The 22,729-nt window shown below is 35.5% G+C and overlaps 1 protein-coding gene across 4 annotated transcripts in view; it reads right to left on the reverse strand.

Moving 5' to 3' along the window:
- Window positions 1-221: 221 nt before the first annotated feature.
- The window catches only part of LOC135106842 (chromodomain-helicase-DNA-binding protein 1-like), a 30,591-nt gene continuing 8,083 nt past the window's right edge, over window positions 222-22,729 (reverse strand). Inside the window, exons 1-25 of one of the 4 annotated variants that reach the window (XM_064016208.1) lie at window positions 22,148-22,256; window positions 17,548-17,705; window positions 16,966-17,095; window positions 16,405-16,527; window positions 15,686-15,785; window positions 15,400-15,578; window positions 14,769-14,911; window positions 14,142-14,509; window positions 12,846-12,961; window positions 12,293-12,517; window positions 11,640-11,789; window positions 11,135-11,276; window positions 10,923-11,026; window positions 10,473-10,637; window positions 9,846-9,965; window positions 9,370-9,510; window positions 8,943-9,147; window positions 8,552-8,765; window positions 8,116-8,302; window positions 7,800-7,949; window positions 6,766-7,026; window positions 5,930-6,108; window positions 5,167-5,430; window positions 2,733-2,912; window positions 222-739 (exon numbers count right to left, since the gene is read on the reverse strand). In XM_064016208.1, the coding sequence (XP_063872278.1) occupies window positions 373-739; window positions 2,733-2,912; window positions 5,167-5,430; window positions 5,930-6,108; window positions 6,766-7,026; window positions 7,800-7,949; window positions 8,116-8,302; window positions 8,552-8,765; window positions 8,943-9,147; window positions 9,370-9,510; window positions 9,846-9,965; window positions 10,473-10,637; window positions 10,923-11,026; window positions 11,135-11,276; window positions 11,640-11,789; window positions 12,293-12,517; window positions 12,846-12,961; window positions 14,142-14,509; window positions 14,769-14,911; window positions 15,400-15,578; window positions 15,686-15,785; window positions 16,405-16,527; window positions 16,966-17,095; window positions 17,548-17,642 (4,308 nt within the window). In that variant the 5' untranslated portion in view covers window positions 17,643-17,705; window positions 22,148-22,256 and the 3' untranslated portion in view covers window positions 222-372. Of the gene's footprint in view, window positions 740-2,732; window positions 2,913-5,166; window positions 5,431-5,929; window positions 6,109-6,765; window positions 7,027-7,799; window positions 7,950-8,115; window positions 8,303-8,551; window positions 8,766-8,942; window positions 9,148-9,369; window positions 9,511-9,845; window positions 9,966-10,472; window positions 10,638-10,922; window positions 11,027-11,134; window positions 11,277-11,639; window positions 11,790-12,292; window positions 12,518-12,845; window positions 12,962-14,141; window positions 14,510-14,768; window positions 14,912-15,399; window positions 15,579-15,685; window positions 15,786-16,404; window positions 16,528-16,965; window positions 17,096-17,547; window positions 17,706-22,147; window positions 22,257-22,729 lie in introns of those variants that run through there. The other 3 variants (XM_064016207.1, XM_064016206.1, XM_064016205.1) reach the window with 3 other exon arrangements.

Genomic DNA, 22,729 nt, shown 5'->3' on the forward strand with positions numbered 1-22,729 from the left:
ACATGAAAAGAGTGTCAGTATGGACAAAGAGTTTATCATGTCACTATATATCTACAGACATCACCAAATATACAGATGTGTCCTCTAAGATGTACAGTATATTTACATGTCACAGCCTAAAAAAGAGACAAAAATGTCTCACCAGTGCCCTGTTGAACAAGACAATGAGGTACAGTGTAAACTTCATTGTTTCTTTACTTATATAAAAGCACCATCTACTCATCCAGTGAAGTCTTTGTAATACAATATGCATTAACTTTGACTTTCAATGTACACTTTTCAATGTACACTTTTTCTTTTCTGAGGTTTGATTTCATATATCACTACTTTCAAATTATTCATCAGTCAATATCACAAAAGTTCACTACATATCTATTGGTAGTCTTTTTGATAAGAGGGAGGCCGATCAGGTCGGTCTTTACCCCAGTCTTGAGGAGGCCTGTCTGGTCGATCAGGTCTCTCCTTTTGGCCCCAGTCTTGGCGGTGGACACCAAATGGGGGAGGCCTGTGAGGCATCTGACTTGCTTGAGAAGGTGATGGGCCAAAAAGACCAGGACCAGAGGGACGGGGAGGGTAGTATGCTGGACCATAGCCACCGGGAGGGCCATAGTTAGGGTGCTTGGGGTGATGTGGACGTGCTCCCCACTCTCCTCCACCCCTATAGCCATGCATTTTGTAGCTATCACGATGGTATCCCCCACCACCTCCATCTCTCTTGTTATAATCTTGTGGATACCGACTGAAAGAAGAAAAGAGAAATGCAACATTTTTGACAGAAAGGTTTAAGCATACTTGTAATACTGTCATAAAAAAACACAGGAATATTTGCACATAATAGTATCTTTAATGGATATTTCCTAAAACACACACACACACACACACACAAATACATCATGAAATAATTCATACTTCCTATTTGTCTATCACTGGAGAAAAAAATAAATAAAAATAAAAATAAAAATAGAAAATAAATAAAATAATAATAATAATAACTATGTTAAGATATTATCATCACTGTAAGTCAACTGTAATAAAATATACCATTTTAAAATCCTGAGCACTAGGATTCAGTGTCACAGTTTAGAGTACATCCCTTCAAAAGATTACAGATGACACTGTTTCACAAGGCATGTCATACAATATTGGCTACCTGACTTTACAAGGACCTCAGCCTGGTATATAGACAGATAGATAATGTTTAATATTTTCTAATTTATTAAAGGTTGTCACAGACAAACTTCTACCGTTCCCAGTCTTTTAATATTGTTATTCAATGATCCTTCAGTATTCAACTCACCTTTTAGGCCAGTGTCTCCATATCTGTTTTCATCCACCACAATTTAATGAGTGTGTGGGTTTGACATACAGGAAAAGGGCTGTGTTCCTACAGATTTCTATGACTGTGTGTGCCACACATACATACATAAAACATTTGCAACAGAACACCAAAGTAATGCAAGCAATTCCAAATGAAGTTAGGTATATAAGAGATAAAAATAAAAAAGGATGACATGAGAACACAATTTGCTTCTTCTGAAGTAGTTGCCGCCTATCTTCAAATTGTTTCTCAAAGTAAATTAACATGCATTCAGTGGATACACATTGTAGGCCATCTTCTACATCTAAAACCTATTGTGAAGAAAGAAAATACCACAATCAATGATTCAATCACCAGGTAGAAAATAAGAACAAAGAATAAATAACTGAGTTAATAAATCAATCAATCAATCAATAAACAAATAAATAAATAAACAAATAAAAATTTCCTACTTTCTGTGCTAGAATTAAACTTAAGAAAAATAAGTTATAAGTAATTATTTGACAATGTTATGTTTTTTTTTCAAACCTGAATATTTTCATACCAACAAAATCAGAACCATAACATATGCTTCTTTCTTATATGGGTGGAACTGGAGGCCCAACCATTCTTGTGCACTTTTCTATTCCCTAAGAGGTAATGGGGATTCACAAGTGCTGTGTGACTGTCTCTTAGAGCCAACTGGGTTTCCAAGAATAAATGGCGACTGGCACCATGCATAGCTCAACTGTCTGGCTACCCTAGTCTATCTAGGCACCTCGGAGTCCTCTTATGAGTGATGGGGAAACCCATGACACCCTCCCAATGTAGGGCCTGGATATAAGTATCTGTGGTGTGAGATGGTTGCTTGCATGAAAACCACTATCTTTGATTCAGGATGATATAAGAGCCCTTATAAGGGTTATTAAATCTTTTCCAAAGAACCCCCTATAAGGGATTCTTAGGAACAGACATCATATATCTAGAAATATATTTGATTGAAAGGATACAATATGTGCTTCTGCACATATGAAATTCAAAAGCGATGGAGTGATTCTTCAACTCAGTTCAACCTGTCAGTGAGCACCAGTTGTTGCTGACAGAATCACAGCACAAATTGCTGTTATTTGGTCAGTTCCCCTAAAGTGCTTCCCAGTTGTTCTTTTGTGTGGTACTTGGCTGCTGTCCTGTGGAACCCTATCACAGCCATTCCCTTATACAGGGTTCTTGGGAACAATGTCAGATATCTAAAAATATAAATGATTTAAAAAATACAATAAAGATTGGTGCATCTGCACACCTGAAATTCAAGAGGGATGGAGTGACTCTTTAACTGCAGGGAAATATACCCTTTGTATATGAGTCTCTTAAATGAAATCTTATGAATACAAATAAAAAAAAAAAAAAAGTAAAAAGTTCATGAATTTTACAATACCTTTCTTTGAACTCTCTTGGGCCTGGACTATTATGCCAATCTCGACCAGGGCCAGCATGATTCCTTGAGTAGTAACGATCACGGTCTCGGTCACGGTCTCGAGGCCTGTCTCCACGGTCTTTATCTCGATCTCGGTCTCTACTCTTTTCTCGTTCACCCCATTTCTCGAGTTCGCGACCTCTATAAACAAAATAGGAAATTAACATCATGTTGAAAAGTATCATCATAATTATCATCATCCACTCCCACATTCAGCCAGGCGGGAGTTCAGGTGGTGAAAAAATTAAACCTCAACACATTAAATAAAACATGCAATATATATACAGGATGTCTGTGGTTATAGTTCCTGTATTTGACAACCCTTGACAATCTTGGATGCTGTACAGTATTTGGAGAGAGAGAGAGAGAGAGAGAGAGAGAGAGAGAGAGAGAGAGAGAGAGAGAGAGAGAGAGAGAGAGAGAGAGAGAGAGAGAGAGAGAGAGAGAGAGAGAGAGAGAGAGAGAGAGAGAGAGAGAGAGAGAGAGAGAGAGAGAGAGAGAGAGAGAGAGAGAGAGAAATCACTGAAATGAAGTACTGGAAGAGGCAACACAGAACATTTAACTTTATAGAGGTTGTTCCAGTTTTCCAGAGATGACTCATTATAATCACCAGTATGTAGTAGCATCATGGACATATTTACAGCACTGTGAGAATCAATAATCATTATACATCTGTGCCTGTGGCCTGCGGTGGAGGATATCTGTTGCATCATTTACGTATAATTTTCTACTAGAGAGATGATGTCACTTACTGTGATTTCTTTCATTTTTCTGTTCCCATAGTAATTAACATTCCATATGGTTTTATTTCTATTGATATATTCTATTTCATTCAATTAAATATTCTTAAAACTTCCACCAAGGAAGAATTATCTTTATTGTGCTGTACTGTGCATAAGTGTATAAATAATCACGTGCAACTAGTAACAAAATATGGAACACTCTGTTGATTACATTTTAATGTATGAAAATGAAGACTAGGCTATGTCACAGGACACTGCCCCATCACACCATAAATACTGTATCAGCTTCGAGACTGTACCAAGACTAGTAGTCAAAATCAGTTACTTTTAAAGCAAAATAAATATCTATCAACTAAAATAAATTAAAGAAATTGTTAAATTAAAGAAACTGTTCAAAGTAAATTTTGTAAATTACAACACTGCTCCATTTGATATCACTACAAAACAAAAATCATGCCTGAGCATGAGTCTGATGCATATATAACTACATATATCAACTTAAAAAGATCAGCTTAAAGAACATTTATTTAGTCTTGCCACCATAAGATAGCAAATAAAAATGCACAAACAACTTAAGCAAACATAGGCATCAAGTATTTTGCAAAGGTGTCTTGATAAGTACTACCACAAAGCTTACATCTTTTGACCAGAGATTGGATACATACATAGGCAATCAGTTTTGCCAGAACAATTAAAAGATTAAACACTAAAGTAACAACATAACCAATATTTAATATAATGAGTATATATCACCTCATTTGTCTATATATATATATATATATATATATATATATATATATATATATATATATATATATATATATATATATATATATATATATATATATATATATATATATACCAGGCTGACATCTAGTGAAAACAGGGACACCTGAGCCATGGTATCAATATATTTACATTCACAAGCATTCCCTCCCATGTGGCATCTGAGCCTCTAGAAGAGAGAGAACTGATCCTTACTGAACGACACTGCATTATAATCAATTGTATAGTATATCCAGTCACTTCTGCAGCAGAGCTCAACAGTAGAGCTTATTTATCTTTGTTGAACTATAACAGATCTAACCATTGCCTTCACCTCACTGGACATCATTAAGTGATTGGGTCAAATGTGGAAAATTTTCACATTGAGGCTGCATTCATTCCTATCACATGTAACCAGTCTTCCTTGCTTCACAAGCATCCTTTTTGCATCTAGTGCTCTCTTCATGCTATCCATCTATCCCATTCACTTTATACTCCACACATCAGATTCAGCTACCTTTTTCAGTTCTCAACACAAATTCAAACCAACATAACATTCCTTGTTGTGTAATGAGAAACTATTCCAACAGCAGTTCTCCTTTTGTGTTCACATGATGAGTCAATTAATTCTGATGAAAAATTCTGCATTTTCTTGGTCACCTTTCAGTCAAGAATATTTGTCCTTACAATATGCAGGTAAGTATCAGCAGCAAACACATGTTTAAACAAAAACCAATAATTCAGAAAACATTTAATGGTCTACTTCAACCTGTTGGCTATGGACTTTGAACTGCAAATGTTAAGAGTGGATTCTTACCACGCATTTGCCACTGATAGAACCCATTGTAATCATTTGATGCCTAAACCCACTGGCATGCATAACCAACCTCTGTTCCCACCCGTTATAAGGTTTCTTTGAAGGGCTGTGGCCACCTGTCTCTTCTGATCTTCTCTTTTGGGAATGGTGGTGCTTATCCCGTTCATCTCTCTCCTTCTTCTTTTCATGGTCCTTTTCTTTTTTCTCTTTCTTCTCTTTGTCTTCTTTGTCTCCTTCTTTTTTCTCTTGTTTTATCTTCTTGTTCTTCTTATAAAGCTTGTGTAGCTTTCTTGCATCATATTCAGTAAACTTTGATACAAACTGCCACAAGAGACTGAAAGTAAAATAAAAAATTAATAAAAAACAAACACATGTCAAGTATCAAGAAAACATTTATAAAATACAGAGAGGAAAAACACATGTGGATGCCAACAGTTGTGATTATAAAATTTTTTTCCCATTAACTATGCATAGTTATGCATATGGAGTTTTTTTTTTTTTTTGTCTCCTTACTTTACTTCATCCAAACATGTAACAAACTACCATCATCATAACCACTTTGACAGCCTTCACATATGCTTGCATGTGATGGTCTTGTTCACCTAATGGTTAACTGTCTTATACAAGTCTCTAATTTTCAGATATCATTCAGGATTTACCATTTCAATAACAGGTCTTAGCTCTTATGTGGATAAATATGAATATTTATCCACATGCAATATATAAATATTAACTTTACCCCTCAAGTTCAGAGAAAGAGAGGAAGAGAGGGAGAAGATTTCATAAGTTCAAGACAAAACCAAGTGGGGTAAAGAAGACACAGAAACACATACCTCTTCCATTCACGTACGGCATCAGGATCTTTGATGCTCTCCAGACAACGTTCAATGTGGTCTCCAATTTGTACTAGGCAGCGACGGGTATGCATTATCTGCTCTTCTTGACTTAAACTTTCATTTGGATTGTCAAGCGTTTTCAAAGCCTTCTTCATTGGCCTCATCTTTTCTTTGCACTGTAAGAAAGCATAATAAGCCATAACAGATTACTGACATCAAATCAGGAGATATTTAGGATTCAGATATGAGAATACTTATAGGGGCTTTCCCAAACTACTCCATAAAAAAAAAAAGCAAAAAGATATTACTTATACACCCATCCACATAAGGACCTCATATTTCCTCAAGACAGATAGCAAAGATAAAGTACTTTCACACACATAAACAAACACACATTTTCATGCTAACTGCTCTTCTGATCTTGCTAACTGCATGCCTCCCCTCCTCCTGCGGCCTCGCTGCACAAGACTTTCTTCTTTTTCTCACCCCTATTCTGTCCACCTCTCTTACGCAAGAGTTAACCAGTATTCTCAATCATTCATCCCTTTCTCTGGTAAACTCTGGAACTCCCTACCTTCTTCTGTATTTCCACCTTCCTATGACTTGAATTCCTTCAAGAGGGAGGTTTCAAGACACTTATTCATCAATTTTTGAATACTGCTTTGACCCTTTTATGGGACTGGCATTTCAGTGGGCATTGTTTTTTTTATTGGATTTTTGTTGCCCTTGGCCAGTGTCCTTCCTACATAAAAAAAAAATAAATAAAAAAAAAAAAAAAAAAAAAAAAAGTTGAGACTTTGAGTATAAAAATTTTACAAGCATAAATTACAAACCTCATCCCACAATGGGTGGTTCTTGTCCAACTCCTTTGCTTCATCCAGAGGAACAGGCTGTCCATTGGCAGTGATGTGCATTGGTCCTGCATTTTTATCCTTTTCTTTCTTTTCTTTCTTCTCTTTTTTGTCTTTTTTCTTTTTACTTTTATCAGGTTCCTTGTAATCTGGTTCTTCTTTGATTTTGGCTTTCTCCCAATCCTCCTTTTCCTCCTTGACCTTGACTTTCGTATCTTTTGAGTCCTTGTTTTCTTTTGATTCCTGGTCAGAATTAAATGGGGTAAGTTACCACACCAGGAAAAGGTGTTAGGAACATAGAACCATAGTAAGATAGGAATACAGATGTAACAAATAAGAATTTGATATGAGATACAAAATCATTACCCACTTTAATATATGCCTAGAAGTAGTAGTTATTGCACAGTATAATAGTATTACTAGCACAAGGTTATTAATCCTTTCAATTTTATTTGGCACAACTTACATTAATTACCAACCACTCCAAGACAATTTTTTCTCATTCTAAATATTATACAAGCTAAGAACTACAAAATCCATTCTTTTAATACCCTTTTTTCTTTCTTGCAGGACTTGACTTTGTACACTGTTTTAGTGCTGTGAATTGTTGCATATCACAGTGAAGGTGTTCAGTGTAATGGAAATTAGTTATTTAACAAACATAACGTCAAATGGATAATAAGAAATATGGGAGTGTGGAGGAAAATTGGTGTTGTAACAGTTTGTAGATAATGCACAGAAAAGTTATAATAGTTTGGGTGAGCAGAAAAGATGAAAGAGGGGTTTGGTGAAGAGCATGATGGGATAAGATGTTAATGATGTGAGACCTGGGTTGAGATCTATAATGGGATGGAAGGACAGAAGAGAGCCTTAGATGCAAGACACATGTCTGGAGAGCAGTAAAGACTGGTTGTGCCTGATAAGGTTGAGTGAAAAGCAATTTTGGATACTTCATCTAAAATATGAATGAGAAACAAAGAAGCAATAACAACAGAAAATGAGTACATAATATTCACCTTGGGTATTTTCTTGGAAAGACTGGTTGAGGTTGCTGGAGAATTTCCTCCATCATCAGAACTATCATCATTTTCTATGATGGGCTTTGATATGCCTTTAACATCTCTGATACCCTTGCGGGGCTTGGCTCCTCGCCGAATCTTTGGTGTCTGGAAAAAATAAGATAGTTTCAAGAAAGTGACTTTGCTTCTTCACTTAAGTATCATATACTGAGCAAAATTTGTACACACATGTAATCCATGGTGAACCAATAAATAAATGTAGACCTATGCCAGTGACACATTTAAGACAAGAACAACAATAGTACAAACTAACCTTGACTGGACCTAATCCCATGTGTTTCTTAATGAGTTTCAGCAGGTACTGTGCTCTACTTTCCAAGTGCTTGGGCTGAGGCTTGACTTCACCCCCAAGCAATATTTTGTCATCCAGATTTAGGGCTGGATCACCTTTGATCTGCTCCCAGGACCCCATCCCATACTCATAGATGCCACGTAGTAATCTGAGGAAATGCATTTGTTTGAAAAAAAGTTATGATTTCTACTTTAATGCTTCAGTCAAGACATGAATACTTTTTGTACGAGACAGTTGCAAGTAAATTTAATATTACTTTTATTAAATTTGGAAAACATAAATATTACACAGACCTTTCCAAGTTCTTCATTGGGCCAATAGTTTCATAAATTTTATCTACCTATATACCAGACTGACATCCCTCTCCAGGAAAACTTGAGAAGAGAAGAATACTTACTTGGAGTCATCAGTTATACCCCATGGAGTATCCCAATGAGCATCTTTGACTCTTTTAATTTGTAATATCCAAGATGCTCTTTCTACTGGTGCATGAGGAACCACAGAATCCAGGGGTGCTAACTCATCTAATGTTGCAAGGGTTGTCTTGGCATTGATGGCCACTCCAGAGAGCTTGATGGAGGGGCCACGATCACGACGCACCTTAGGTTGAGCTGTAAAAAGTGCATATTAAACTGAAGCCTTAAGATAATAGTATGACATCATTTAACATCCTTACTTTCTTTTTTTCTTACAGGTCTGGGTATCTCTCCAATTTTCAGCTATGTGATAACTTACATTAAAATATTTTACATAAACAGAATAATGAAACAAAGTATTTCCACTCTTACCTTCACCATCTACTTCTGAAGCTTTTTCAGTCTCTCTTTGACTTTCATATTCTTTCATTGCATCTGTGCACCGTTCAATGATGGTTTCACCTAATTTTCGCAAGTCATTCTGGGGCTTCTCTCTTAAATCAGCATCTTGAGCAATAGTGTCCAGCCGACGAAGTGGATTGCTAAACCTCTTGAAGCTTTTGACAAATCTTCTAACCTGAAATTGAAAATCATATTTATCATCAAGAGAGAGAGAGAGAGAGAGAGAGAGAGAGAGAGAGAGAGAGAGAGAGAGAGAGAGAGAGAGAGAGAGAGAGAGAGAGAGAGCGAGAGCGAGAGCGAGAGCGAGAGAGAGTATTCTTCCAATTCAACCACAGAGTATGTAAGCAGGAAGTGTTTCTTACACATGGGGGACATAACACTAATTCTTTTCTCTTACCTCAACATCAGTGAAACCTTTGAAGGTCTCTTTATTGCGCATGGGTGGACGGCCACGCTTCCTCGGTCTTTCATCATCTGTGTCATCGTTGCTTGAGTCTGTTGCATCCCTTTTCCTCTTGCCACGAGGAGACTTATCGTCCTGAATCATAAGATGTTTAGAATGTAAAAGATATTCATGATTTATATACAGATTGAAAGTATTCTTTCTTAACTTTTCAGTATGTTCTAAAAGTATTCATGCCAATTACAGAAATTTATAGATTCACATTTTAGATTAAAACAAAAATACTACAAAAAACTGGTACTCAGTTACAATATCCCTCAAAATGCATTTATCACTGTGATTAGAACAGCTGGTAATATGCTGGTATCTTCACCAATAAACAGACATATGAGAGAAGGAGATTAATAGATAACAACAGACATTGACACATAAACAGTAAATACAACAGGTCCTCCTTCACTCTAACATACCTTCTGGCCTGCCTGGTTCACAGTTGTGCGTTTCCGTGGCGGCAAATAAAGGTCTGCCATTTCCTTTTGGTGTTCCTCCTCCGCCACTTTGTTCCGGAAATCTTCAGGAATGATTTCATCCTACCAATGGAGAGGATAAAGGAAAGTGATCTCATGATGAATACAATTACTTAAAAAATCTCATAATATTCTAGGTGCAAATGCTGGAAAAAATGCTAGTTAATATTAAGTAATAAACATTTTTTTTCAACATCTTTTAATCTTAGTCCAGTTCAGTTAGGTCTTTCAGTTTTCCATCACTTCAAGCCATGTCTTTGCAGTTCCCTAAACTCCAACTCTCTCATATGTATCTACACATTTGCATGTGACCATGTCTAAAAATGTCAGGATGGCAACATAAATAAAACCATACACTTCTCACAAGAGTTTAAATCTCAGTGAAGTCAGGACAAGCATCAAGTCTGGGGTTTAACAGGTTTAACTCACATCTACGTAAACCTTATCAAATGAGCAAATATGGACTTGTGATGTGACTTTCTTGTGTTCTTATTCCTTTATACATATTTTTTCTTATAAGTTCTCAATTTTCCTGGCATTCCTAAAGAACAAATGGCAAGGGATTCTTACCCAGTCCTTAGTGTTCTCATCTGTGATAGACTCAAGCTTAGAGACTTCCTCATCTTCTTCTAGAGTGAAGGAAGCCACTTTGAAGGCAGATAAGAGCTCCTCTCCTGCCATTGTTGGTGCTTCTTCTCTTGTTTCTGCCCTCTTCAATATTTCATCAATATCACACTGTTGGGAGAAATTATATTAATAGTTTCCTTATCTCAGTCTTCCCAGTATAGCTAAAAATATGCATTCTATCCCAAGTGAAAAGGAGAGTTAAAGCTTTGTTCTATTCTGTCAGTATGTTCTAAGGGATCTTTTGCAGCATTAGAACAGGGTACTTAATAAGAATCTGAATCAAATCTTGTGATAATGACAAAGCTAAGAATGATGAAGAGTGTTGCACAACATTCATACTGATTTTAGACTTTTACATTTTACATTATCTTACTATTTATATGAAACACTTACAACAGGTTCTTCTTCATTTTCATCATCATCTTTGAAAAGTTCCTCTGCACCGAACTTTAGAATTGCATTCAATTCCTCACGATTGAATGGAGTAGAATTTGAACCTGCAAAAAAAGACACATTTTCATTAAAAGCACTGCATAAATAAGGTAATTTAGAGTTGCAGGGCACTACTTTTCAATGTCATGACTCACTAAGTTGCTATCACTTACTGGATATCTTTTTGTTGAACACAGTCCGTCCTGAAGTGTCCATAGACTGAATGACTAAGTGATCCAACACCATCTTCTGCTTGGCTCTTTCTATAATATTTTCTTCAATACTGTTTTTGGTAACTAGACGATAAATGTTCACCTGAAAGAAATTATTTGTTTTAAGCTTATTTTAATTGCATTTTTCACAAGTGTGTGCATCATTAACTAAAAACATTTGAAAATCATTCAAAGTGCATCAACATTACAAACATAACATAATTATTCATTCAAAAAACAGTTTTACTCTCATAACTGATGTCAAAGTAAATAAATTAAGCACACTTCTTTATGATTTCTCTAACCAAAAATAAAGAAAAGACTTCAAATGCTATAAATATTAATATGAAAACACATCCCATCAATGTCATCATCCTTTTTATACAATATTACTGTAATATGCAAATGCAGGAGGAAAATCACAAATGAGCATTAATCAAAAAAAAAGAAAAGGAAGTCTTCTCACCTGATTCTTCTGTCCAATACGGTGAGCTCTTGCCTGTGCCTGAAGGTCATTTTGAGGGTTCCAGTCAGAATCAAAGATAACAACAGTGTCAGCTGTTGCAAGATTGATTCCCAGACCTCCAGCTCGCGTTGAAAGTAAGAAACAAAAATCCTGGAAGAAAATTAGAAATGAGTGAAAAATCAAGTCTTGTGGGAGTGGATTAGTGGAATGGCAATGACCCTGTATTCTTGTGTGTGTGTGTGTGTGTGTGTGTGTGTGTGTGTGTGTGTGTGTGTGTGTGTGTGTGTGTGTGTGTGTGTGTGTGTGTGTGTGTGTGTGTGTGTGTGTGTGTGTGTGTGTGTGTGTGTGTTCCAGGAGCCTGTGCTTACTTCTTAAAGGATTATAGTGAGACAGAAAGGATAACCAAAGTTATACCTGTCTGCTCATGTCCATCCTCAGTGTACTCACCACCAAAGACAAGGATAATAGCTTGTGGGTAATCTTTAGTCACTTGCCAGTTTTTGGAAGGAGTCTTATTCTTTTACCTCAAAATGCAAGCAAGGATTATGCTGAGACACTACTGTACAGGTGAAAGATATAACAATCTACAAATAAATGATGCCTTAATTAAAACTCTGTGAAAACAAGCCTGATATAGTTTCAATTCAACTTACACTTGATCCTTCAGCATTGAAGTGATCTAAAGCTTGTCTTCGAACTTCCCCTTTTATAGAGCCATCAAGGCGCTGGAAGGGGAAGCGTCGGTACTGCAGGTACTGTGCCAGGATATCCAGCATGCGAACCATCTGGGAGAAGATGAGTACCCGGTGTCCTGTCTCTCGCAGCCGCACTAAAAGCTTATCCAGGAGCATCAACTTTCCACTTCCTCTAAGCAAGTGCTGAAAAGTTGTACACACTCATTATTTCTACTGAAAGCTTTAACCTATCACAGCTACTAATGTTTTCCAAACCAAATATATTCAAACATTATGAAATTGATCATAGATATAAAACATTGCACAGCAATATGTATTTCTAAGACTGAGAAAAAATAGAACTATATCAGTGATAACTGCATAACAGATGAGAATAAATAACTGAGGCTAAGAATTACTTCTGTTAAAAAAATATGGACTGAAACATTTGGACAACATAAGAACACAAGAGCATAAGGAAATTCTCAGAGATTGTTCAATTACTATGCCCCAAAACCATAAAGAAACTTACTTGCAACATGTCACCCGTAGTCAAATCATCAGGAGGTTTGGTGAGAAAACAATGATTGCAGCACTTCTTCAGTTCCATTACAATATTTACAAAACTAGATGTCGATCCTTTATTACCTGTTACAAAGAGAATAATTGTTAAAATTTATACAATATAGTGAAGAATAATCACTAAACATATACAAATTCATAATAATCCCACAATATCTTACATATGTCATGAAAGATTGTAATTATCACATTTCTTTTCAAAATATACTGTATTTGATGGCATGGGCTCATAAGACACACCCAGTTTTGGTAGACATTGAAATGAAAAAAAAAGATAAATGAGTGGATTTAAGCTCTGAATATGAAGTGATGGATTTCACCTGACAATGGAAGACTCTCACATGCATTTAGATCAATATTTGATCCCAATATTTTGCATTTAAAAACTTTAATATTTGCTAGTAGCCTATGTACCAATCCTGTTGTGAGATGTAACCATATACCTGGCATATGGCATCAGCAGTGACTGTGAGAGACTAAGAGGGTAATAAAGTTTGTTCATAAGAATGTTAAAAGATAGGTGCAATTTTAATTATATGAAAGTGTGACTTACCTCAAGGAGTAACGGCATCACATTATAAAGAACGCAGTGAAGCTTGCCCATGTCACCGGGTTCAGCATGTAACTGACCGCGTGTTTGTTTTGGTACATGCAATGCATGGTGCATGGTCATGTAGGCAAATTCTTCCTGACTGGTGTCATTCTATATGAATTACTGGTAAGTATTATATATTGCTACCTTGAAAGAAGGAGTTGTTTTGTGGTCTAGTACCAATCATCACTTTGTTTACATGTGCGAAGATGTCTTGGGTTTGATTTTAGACCCTCTGTTGCCATAGACTTACCACCAACCACTGTCTTAATACTGAACCTTGGCCTCATAGGACGCGGGCTCATTTCCTGAGACTTTTTTTTTTTGGAGAAAAGGTGCGTCTCATGAGCCATCAAATACAGTAGTATTATTATAAGTTACTTTTTTTCAATTTTGAACATTTGCTAAAAGATTTATGTAAGATCTGCAAGGATTATGTAACTTTTTCACTTCCAATCTTGCATCTTGATGGCACACACAAAAGCATCTTATTGCATTATAACAGTTATATAAAAAATCTACAAGGATTAAATTATTTCTTTCACTTCCAATCCTGCATCACAAAAAGCATTTTCCAAACCTGAAATGATTCCTTTGGCTATCAAAGTATATTATCAATTAATCAGACATTACCAATAGACCTATAATAAGCACCTTTCTTTAACATGTCATAGTTTTTGGTGAGGATCCACTTGTAATACTGCTTCTGCTGTTGCATCATGTCAACCCGCAGAATTTGTTCAACCTTGGATGGAAGAGACTTTTCTACGTCCTTTTTAACTCTCCGCAGCAAAAAAGGCTCCAGCTGTCGATGCAAACGATGAATACCCTTCTTCATGTTATCTCCGTCATGCTGAGATTCAAAATATTCCCAATCATCAAACTTTTCTGGCATGATAAAATGAAGAAGTGCCCAGAGTTCCTTTAGTGAATTCTGCAATGGGGTGCCTGTGATGAGCAGTCGATGATGTGTGCGGAACTCTTTCAAAGCCAGATACAGTTGTGATTCTTCATTCTTTAACCTGTAGAGACATAGACATAACATTACATGCTGATAAGGTAAAAATAAGTACATTATATTTTTTAGGATAAATTTGTGTAGTAACTGTTCATCTTCATATTACTATCATTCCAAATGACCTACAATTAAACATCCTTTTCATTCCTCTCTGCATCCTTCTTGCTGCAATCATCTAAATTTCAACTCTACATTTACAAATTTGAACTCTACATCTACTCCTCCAACTGCAGCAACTGTCAAGTGTGTTGATTAATGGTTACCTATGAGCCTCGTCCACCATGAGACACGCCCAGTGGCAAGCATCTCGCAGCTGTTCTTTGTCCCGCAAGAGGATTTCATAAGTAGTGAGGATGGCATTGAACTTGAGCCGCTTGTTTGGGTGTGACCATTCATATTCCCGGACCTGTAAAACACCAAGCACATTTGTTATGGCTGTGTGTGTGTGAATTCATCAATCTTTCCACTTTATCTTGATGTATGACAAAATTCATTTGTGTAAAACTATGTAATGCGCCTCATTAACCTGTAGATAATTTATTTTTGCCATGTTTGTGCCACTAAAACCTGAAGTTATATTTCAAAAAGATGTAGCAGAATTACAGAAAGATGAATAAATATCAATATGTGTGAGAAATACTAAAGAATGTTAAGTAGAAAGATGAATAAATATCCATATGTGTGAGGAATAATAAAGAATGTTAAGAGTGAAAACTGACAGGAAGGCATAAAAGGAGGAACCAATTTCAGTAAATGTATGGACACAAGAAAACAACAACAAAATTCATGAAAGTAATCTCTTCAGAGACATGGTGGTTTGTAACACCTATATACCACTTTCTAGGGTGCCATCAAACATCTGCAAGGAAAAATTATGTGATACATGTTACTTACACATCTCCTGGAGTCTCTGTCACCTATGTACACTATTACGTTCATGTCAGGAGCCCAGTTTGCAAATTCTCGCTGCCAAGCATTAAGGGTCGACAAAGGCACAACGAGGATAAAAGGGCCGTACATATGGTGTGCATGAAACAGATAACTTAGGAAGGCTATAGTCTGGATGGTTTTACCTGGAAAAAGGGAAAAAATATCAAAACTATCATCTTAGAATTTATGTACACAAACACTATTTATTATGAGCATATGATACGACTACATCATGAAAATTTATTCTTACCAAGACCCATTTCATCAGCTAGGATTGCAGAGTTATGTTTGCACCAAGCATGTATGAGCCAATTAACTCCTTCCATTTGGTAGTCTCTTAATATAAGTTCCTGGAGAAAAGAACAAATAGCATGAATCAATTTGTATTCTGAATACAAAAAAAAAAATTCTTTCTCATAGGATAGCATTATGATATTCATCTTAAGATAACTTTAATCAGGACTATCTTCATTTCCCAGGCTATGGAACTCATTTTCAATATATGTATAGAAACTACTAGCAAATAAAGAATCCACTGATTAACACATCTATTCAGTCAAGTGAGTCTCCTCTGATTCCCGTTCTTGGGGAGAAAACACAAACTTAATAAGTAGTAGCACAAAACTTAATTTTCCTTCCTGTAACAGCAACACCACATGCTAAATATGATCATGATAATCTTCATGCTTGCATTGACATAAATTCTCATAAGTTAAGCCTTCATATCAACATCTCATCAAATATAATACTCTCGTCTCTACTATATAGCTTCTCTTATCATCACAGCTTTACTCTGCTCTCATACAGAATCCTAGTAACTTCACTCTCTTTACTTTAAATATAAGCTTAATCATCAGTAAAAGCTTTATATCAAATATTTAGTCTGCTATTTTGTAATATTTCACATAATTTCAATCAGCAGATTCACTTACAAACAAGAGTAATATATCAAAAGACATCAGTACAAACCGGGTTATCACCACCAATGTAATCAGGCTGTTTCTTTAATGGGGAGAATTTTGGTCTGTGTTTGAGCGCCGGACACTGCTTTGGGGTACAGGACGACTTCTGGCGAGCCTCAAAGCTTTTCAACTGGGGAAATGGAAATCATCATCAACTTAGCCTTCCATCATAATGACACTGATATATTAAGTGAATTACTTATCATCATGAACACAACACGAGAAAAGAATAAATAAAATAACAGAAATAGCACATAAGAGATTTTATTCATATTTAATATCAAAATTAGAGGCCAATACACTGATCAATTCTATGGTATGTCTGATAAGAATTAAATGAACCATCCAAATGATATTAATAAAAAAATAAATAAAGCAAAATAATAGTAATAATAATAATAATAATAATAATAATAATAATAATAATAATAATAATAATAATAATAATAATAATAAAGATCCCCCCAAAAAGTGATCCCTTTTATCTTACAAGGCTTATTTCTCCTCTCAGACCTGCCCACACTACACATAAAATCTCATGACAATAAAGTAAGCCTACTATACATACTTGTGAACTGAACCTTGACTTGACAAGATCCTCTAATTCCCAAGTGGCTTCTGAGTATGGTAGATTTTCCCACTTCACATAATAGTAATGATTGCCATTTTCTTCAGCTTCAGCAAATATTCTTTCAGCCCTGTAAAGTATTGATGCACATAACAACTTACCCAGTTATTGTATGACTATCCATATAACTATTCATCATCAACACCCAATTAAGAAGGCAAAAAACACACCTCTTCCTCCAGCTGACGGAAAGTAATGCTGCTATTATTGCCATATCAATAGACAATGGATGTGTAATGTACATGACCAATAAAAGAAATGGCAGCAACATTCTCTTTGTGTGCTGAATCCTGGGTGTTATTGTGGATACTTAAATATTTAGGGATTGCCATAAAATATGGATTCATGAATTAAGATTCTATAAAACTTGGCATATCACTATACAGTATATTCATCTTAGAAATTCTCTCTCTCTCTCTCTCTCTCTCTCTCTCTCTCTCTCTCTCTCTCTCTCTCTCTCTCTCTCTCTCTCTCTCTCTCTCTCTCTGTCTTCCTTACCCTATATGGCATCAAAGAACTTACCTCACATGTGAAGTGTAAAGCTCTTTTTCTAACTCGGACTGGATTTCCATGTACTCTACTTCTTCTGGGGAAGCCTGATTTCTCCACAACAACATCTCCTCTTCTTTTCTCAGATAATTTTCCAGTTTTTTCAACCCTTTGACCTGAAATGCATTGTACTGGTCCACAAAGGGAAAGCAATTAATAAGGTGCACACACTTGATCCATTTAAAACAGTGGGGGATTTTAATTGCTTGAAGTAAAATTCTGAGAAAAGTACTTGCTACACTTATGCTAGTTGATTACAACTGAATATAAACTATTAGTGACAAGAATCTCAATAATGTGAAAGCAAAAAAGCAACTGTGTTATGAGATTAAATATCACAACTTAAATTATTCTTAAGAGTTGGTCTAACAGTTTTGCTAGTTTTGTAATTAAAAAAAAAAAAAAAGGGAATGTATCATGCAGTGCACAGCCCAAGTGCTTCCCTCTTCTTCCTTTGGCAACTCATTTGCTATCTACCTTAGGAACAGGCCACTGCTTTGCGTACATTATCATAGATGCCTCCCTTGTGTCTTACTAACTGACCAATCATAAAGACTGATTTAAAAGTGAAATTGGCTGTGAGTAGGAGACCACAACTAAGATTCAAATCTCAACCATTTTTGGTCATGAGATGATATTACATAACTGACACTCAGATCACCACAATGTCAAACTTGAGACTGTTGATTTAATGTACAATGTCAAACTTGAGTGTTGATTTAATGTACATCTCATAATACTTTTTATGAAAGGGAAGCAGTGGCGAGTTTTTCTCAGCTGCTGCACTGGTACTAGGGTGATGAACTATGTGATTGGTGCAAACTTCTCAGCAAAAGCCAAAATTGTGCCAATTGTCAAGTGGCTTAGAATTATATGCATTATGGTTACTGTGTGTTAATAAAAGTGCAACAGGCTGTTGGCACCTAAATTCCTTTTCTTCTTCAAAGCTTCATCTGTGCTAATAAAAACAACCATAACTTCTTCACTTGATATGATTTGGAAGTGGTTATGAATTATAGAACTTCATTTGCATCTTAATCATGATCAACTTTATCAGCAGCAGTTCCACATTGAGGTATCAACAATATAACAATTACTATTACTTGTAATAATGAAGGGTTACCTAAACCCAATAATTTCATATACAAGCAATGAGCTGTAAATCATAAAACCTTCTTTTCAACATGAATTTTCTTCAATTTATCTTTTTACTTCAAAGTTATTATTGTCTATTGCACCTTTCTTAACAGAAAACCATAATGGATGTTATAATGGACACAAAGAAGGCAATTTCAAAGTAATTGACACTTAAGAAGAGGAATAGTTTTGCATTCACGGCTGAAATAGCCACCACAGCAACATTTGCCCCAGAGACACAGTGCACCACAAATTCTTGTACATATATCCTCCCTAGACTTGTGGACTGCATTGCTTTGCATGGGTGAAAAATTAATGTGTAACATTATAAGTAACTTACTGATTATATTAAGTTACATTATCTTAACAATAGGAATCCCAATGTCAGAAGGAAACATTTTAACCTGCCAAATGCCAAAGACTCTTTATCCTTCTGTCACCCTCAATGCCAAGGATTTTTTAAAGAGTTATCCTGTCTGGAGAAAACAATGTTAGAACATAAAAGCCTCCCATTTTGTTCATCTGCAGAAGAAAATGGCATCCAAGAAATTCATGGTTGATCAGCAAAACTTGGTGCCTCATCTTATAAAATACTTCACTGCCATCATTACCAGTACCATGCAGAATTGTTCATTGAACAGAGGCAGATCTTGATGTAGGAGGTAGGAATACAAATAGGTCTGTGATGATACAGTACACAGCTCTGGTACTGCTCTGACCTATGCATTCTGACTGTTCAGCTTGTGTTGACAAATTATGAATGCCATTTCCCCTAGGCATAGTCAGGCTGCTTAGCAGACAGTGGCATAATTACACAAGCAGACTATTCAAATGTAAAAAAAAAAATATGAATCAATATTAGTAATTTGCAATACTAGTTGCAATCTGTAGATGAAAGATCTCAGTCATGGTAAGCTACATATTCATTATAATGTGTAATTTATATAAATATAAAACTTTTCAGAGTAATAATTGACAAATACAAAAACTATTACAACATTGTATCAGCATTTACAATCACCCTTAGGTTTGTTACTTTCTTCAGGTAGTATTCTTGGAAGCTAGAGTGCAGAGAAAGTACTGGTTTGTATTCCCTCCACTCATACCAGGAGGCCTTAATCTTGTTCTGGGGAAGGGCTGTGTCAACCATGTGATGTTTATAAGGTGTAGGAAGGATACACTAAACACCCACTACCTATATTTTAGGTCATACTTAACTATCTGCAACCAATGCTATAAATATATGGATGTAGCAATGAGGGGTTTCAGAGGGTTATCCACACACAAAAGAATTTGGCACCTGGCAGGTTAAGGTTAAGGATGTTCTGTCATGTGGCAAAAACAAAAGATAAAATACTGAAAACACAGACACATCAAAGATGATCCACAAAAGCTTCAGTTGCAGAGCTCAAAGGAAACAGAAAGCATGAACATTCTATGAAGAATGCTCAGTTACTGCTACTAGCAAAAAAAAAAAAAAAAAAAAAAAAAAAAAAAAAAAAAAAAAAAAAAAAAAAAAAAAAAAAAAAAGCATCATGCAGGTTACAGCCTAAGCAATATCTATGCAACTACTCTAATAGGCTACAAGGCAAGTCAAAGAGGCAGTGATTGAGCCAGGGACAAAGATTATGTAGTAATATGTACAACAAAACTGCCACGACAAATACTGAAAACTAAACTCCCAATAGCAGCTCTCAGATTTGGATGGAAAATGAACTAACCCCTCCCCTGATCAGATATTCCTTTAAAAAATTAAAAACTATCAGCTTTGCAAAGTTTATGATCTTCATTTAGGTAATATGCTATGTGCACCTTCCATCTACTAATCATTGCTGTCATGGGCATTTCTTATTGAACAATTCCAGTTGCCTATGATATGTTGCATATACATTTTGACAAGTTTGTTTTTACTGATATATATTCCAAGCCTGTTATGCTGGCAACATGTTTTCCTCCAATAAAATTCAAGCTTCGAATTCTTTTCTTCTTCAAGACTGTTAAACAAGCTATACTATCAGCATAAAAAAAAAAAAAAAATAAAAAAATAAATAAATATATATATATATATATATATATATATATATATATATATATATATATATATATATATATATATATATATATATATATATATATATATATATATATATATATATATATATATATATATATATATATATAATATATAATATATAAATGCATAATATGTTATCCAGTGCATATAAGTTTTATCTCTCCCACAAGAATGACATTAATGATAAGTGTTCTATTAGCTCCCTTATGTCATATCTCATATGTTTTAATTTTTAGGTTTGGTATTACAGGAAGAAAGTATGGGGATTCAGACAGAAGCACATCCTAGGATCGAATCCCAGCTTGGTAAGGATTTTTCTCAGGTACACTCCTAGGTTCACCCAACTTTTTATATGGACACCAGTTAGCAATGACTGGGGAAGTCCAAGATAGTGGAGAAAGAAACTGGCTATCTTATTCCATATGCCAAGACCCAGAATTGGGCTGTGCTTCTAGCCCACTTTCTACATTTCATGAGTATGGCATACTTAAACCTTTATTACAGGGGGATTTTACTTGAAAAGAGGTAATCACACTGGTCAATTATTATGTTGTAAGTGGGTTGGCAAGAAAAGCATGGGCTCTACATACAAAGAAGTTCCCATCTCACCTAAAAAGAGGTCTTTTGGTGGGGCTAATGACGGCAGCAATGATTCAAGGTAAGAGCCGATTTGAAAATAATTTTGTAATAAAACAATGATCTGATGACATGAAATTCTTACCATCAAATATCAGGCTGTTACTAATAAACTTTGGTGTAAATCCTTATTATTGGCAGGACTTGCTAGTCACACCCAATCTACTTTTATTGATTTTATAAAATTCTAAGCCATTTCCAAAACATGAGACAGGCTTTAGATCATTATGATTATTATTTGTATTTCTTAAATATGAAATGGACCCATACCTAAGTTAAAGCAAGAATTAACTATACAAACTGGTTATGCTATTCACAACCAAGAAAATAATTATCCTGATCATGAAATCACTACCATAAATGAAAATAGTAAACAATAAAATGAATGCCTGAATGCAAACCCATTAATGATAATGTAAAAACAGCAGTAAATAATCCCCGACTGCCATTCATTTAGCACAAGGGAAAGCTTTATATGTATTGCAATGATTAAAATAAGCCTTGCTAAGAAATCAGTGAGATTAGCAGCAAACGTATCAGGTCAACAAAAGCACATTTACACTTTTTTAAATCTCTTGGTAACCATTCAAGATAGGCAAATGCCTCTTCTATCTATCCAAGAGCAACCAGCAAAACAGTTTTCTCTCTCATGGCAAGAACATTTCCATATTTTGCTGCCTAACTTTGATACTCAAAATCCCCCATTGTGATCAAGTGTGTATTTACCACCTCGGAGACTGGGATGCAGCAGTGACATCCACTCTTGTCTCAGCCATCTAGGTGAATAGTTGAGGATGTTTGGTGCAGATGAAGAGACTGGAGTCCCTGGCTTAGCTCTCTCAGAAACAAATATGATCAGAGAAAATTATAGAAAGAAATTGAATAACTGAAGCTCACACATGCCTCTACTCAATACCATAGACAGTGAGAGATGTCATGTACAAATGGAAAAAAAAAAAAAAATCTGATTATAATGATTAAACTAATGGATAAATATGAGGGATTCAGTAACAGGAAACTATTTAGCACACTAGCATTAATGAAAAGAAAATAATGTCAATTTAGGTAACTAAGGAACATCTTTCCAATGGCAAGGTCTCACAACAAAAGCCCATTCAGCAGCTGTTGCAATATTTAATGGCTCAAATTATGTAATAGAAATTTTCAAGAATGTCACAAGCATATAAGCTTCTTTCAAACCAGTTCATGACAGTAGTGATATGAAGATACATATATCACAACTGAGCACACACAGACACACACGTTCTCTCTCTCTCTCTCTCTCTCTCTCTCTCTCTCTCTCTCTCT

Source organism: Scylla paramamosain, chromosome 14, assembly GCF_035594125.1.
Source record: "Scylla paramamosain isolate STU-SP2022 chromosome 14, ASM3559412v1, whole genome shotgun sequence".
Classification (NCBI taxonomy): domain Eukaryota; kingdom Metazoa; phylum Arthropoda; class Malacostraca; order Decapoda; family Portunidae; genus Scylla; species Scylla paramamosain.